General features: G+C 40.7%; 1 protein-coding gene across 1 annotated transcript in view; it reads left to right on the top strand.

The window, feature by feature from the left end:
* Positions 1-2,417, top strand: part of LOC140951767 (uncharacterized) — a 3,014-nt gene continuing 597 nt past the window's right edge. The window contains exons 1-2 of the mRNA XM_073401106.1: positions 1-70; positions 2,167-2,417. The exon at positions 2,167-2,417 is cut by the window's right edge and continues 597 nt beyond it. Of these exons, the coding sequence (XP_073257207.1) occupies positions 2,170-2,417 (248 nt within the window). The 5' untranslated portion in view covers positions 1-70; positions 2,167-2,169. The remainder of the gene's footprint in view (positions 71-2,166) is intronic.

Below are 2,417 nucleotides of genomic sequence, written 5' to 3'. Positions count from 1 at the left end.
TCGAGTTACGCACGTCCGGTTCTCGACGTCGTTTGGATCGGAGAGGCAGAGTCATAGACGTTGGAAAGTGGTGAGTTAATTTGAAAATAATACTTTGTTACCTTTCGACTTTCAATATCTCTTGGCTTTTCAATCTGAGGACTTATACAAACAGTGTAAATAGGTAAATAGTGCAGTATTCCTCTCCTTCTCATCTTAATTTAAGCTGTGTCCTGCCCACCCATTCAATTCTTCTCTTTTTGTACTTTTGTTGTTATCTTTGATCTGTTTTTTTTGTGCCCTGAGTATCGGCTTAAAGTTCAATGAATTCCAGGGAGGTTACAAACGAGTAGCATACAAGTCCTCGGCACACTCCAGTGATCCTTTAGTTACGTTAGCTAAATTATAAAGCGTTAGTCATGATCTGCTCTCAATGAATCTGCATTCATTTCGTGCATGCTCCTGGTGTAGATAAAATTTTCAAGGTCGCATTCTTGTTTTGACTGCTTTTGCACTGTCTCTAATAAGTCTCCAATAAATGATATGAGATGAGTTTTGAAACGATTTAAACCACCTAACATTTCCTGTAGCATAATATTAATACCAACTAGTAATAGTTGACACTACAGCTCCACCCGCTCTGTACATTGTCGGTCAATTATCGTCGTTGTGTAGCTCTTTGAAATATACCGATTCAAAATGAAGAGTTTCACACATATTCCATTCATATTCCATTCATATTCCATACAGTAGGTGAGATAAAAACAGGAAACGCAAGGTTCCATTAACTCATTCAGCTCGATTTACACAGCTTTGATCAAAACATTCCCAGTTTCGAGGACAGCTTATTCTAAACCATAAGAAAAGACTGAATTAGAAATTGGATTTTTGCCATTTTTCTTTCACTTTTTACATACAGTTCATTTATTTACCAGAAAGTAAGCCTTAGAAATTCAAAGGTTTGACCAATTCACGCTCGCGCGTTTTTAGACTAGTCTTTTTCAAAACTTTATAGAAGAACATTTGAGAGCAGGGAATAAGTCAGCACCGAATTTAATGGTTACCCAGCAGCTGCTCGGAAGTGAAGTTATGGTGCGTTTCCCTGACCCCAAACAATACTAAAACAATTGGAAGAATGACATGTCATTGTTTCCTGCGACCAATTAGGAGAGACCTTCCGAGCAAGTCCTACAATTGTCAACGAATTCCTCTCATCGTCCATCTTTCCATCGTTCTGCTGGTGATAAGTTAGCCGTTGATTTACTCGTCTTGCTTGTTTGTCGACTGAGTCTTGTTCCCCCACAGAGAGAGAGAGAGAGAGAGAGTGCCTGACAAATTGTTTCCAATCAAAGATTTGTGAACTCGTGTCTGGCAAACTCTCCAAGTGTTTATTATACACAGTCATACGCACCTTATAACTAAATATGCGCTTAACGAGTAACGAGTGTCGAAAACGCATCAACATAAAAACGATGACCGAAAATATCGCAGGCACGTGTGTTTGTAGCAAGTGCACAGAGTTCAACTTACGTCACAAAGTCCAATTTCATCGTTTCTTGAACGTGTTAATGTGGACAGTCGAAGACGCATCAATAGGGACCCTACGAAAACAAGACGGTGACGGCAACGAGAGCGTCAAAAAAGCAATGGGTTTAATGAGCAAGACAACAAGGCTGCACGTGCATCACGCTTTTTTGTACATTTCGTTGCTGTCCCTGCACAACTACGACATGAAATAACCAAATTTTAAGTTTACTCAGGAGCCGGCTCCTGGTTTACTTGAGAACAGGAACGGCAAGGCGATAAATTCTACCGTCCCTGTCTGAACGACTTGGGCGCAGTCCCCTCTCTTCATCTCCAGCCTAAATTCCCTTCTTTTTAACTCACTGGAAGACTTGGGAAAATCGCGAAAAAAAGTGAAAGGATGCGAAGTCTATTTTTCAGGGACGTTTTCATGGACGCCGCCGCTGTCGGATCGTAAGGTCCCTAACGAAAACGCACACTTTTGACAACGTATTAGGGTAGACACAGCCTAAGTAGTTTTGCTGTGAATTACTTTTAAAACACAGCAAAAATGGATAACTTAAAAAGAGCGCAGCATCGTCCTCAAGTTTGTTAGTTGAAAGATGCCTATTTTGACCTCAGCACGACTTAAAAAAGGACGCTTTACCTTGACCTTTATTTCAGATCATGACAGATTTGAAAGTTATTGGCGCTGGACTGGGTCGTACTGGAACTAAATCCCTGCAGCAAGCGCTTGTTCTCTTAGGATTTGGACCTTGCCATCATATGACAGAAGTACTCCCTGACAATCAAGAGCATTTATGGCCAATGTGGGAAGAGATATTCAACAGCAGTGAGGACAAGAGTGAAAAACTGAAAGAAGCCTTCAGGGGTTATGTGGCTACTACAGATTACCCTGGCTGTTTATTTTATAA

Source organism: Porites lutea, chromosome 1, assembly GCF_958299795.1.
Source record: "Porites lutea chromosome 1, jaPorLute2.1, whole genome shotgun sequence".
Taxonomy (NCBI): Eukaryota; Metazoa; Cnidaria; class Anthozoa; order Scleractinia; family Poritidae; genus Porites; species Porites lutea.
The sequence above is the reverse complement of the archived record's forward strand: the minus strand, read 5'-3'. Positions and strand labels throughout refer to the sequence as shown.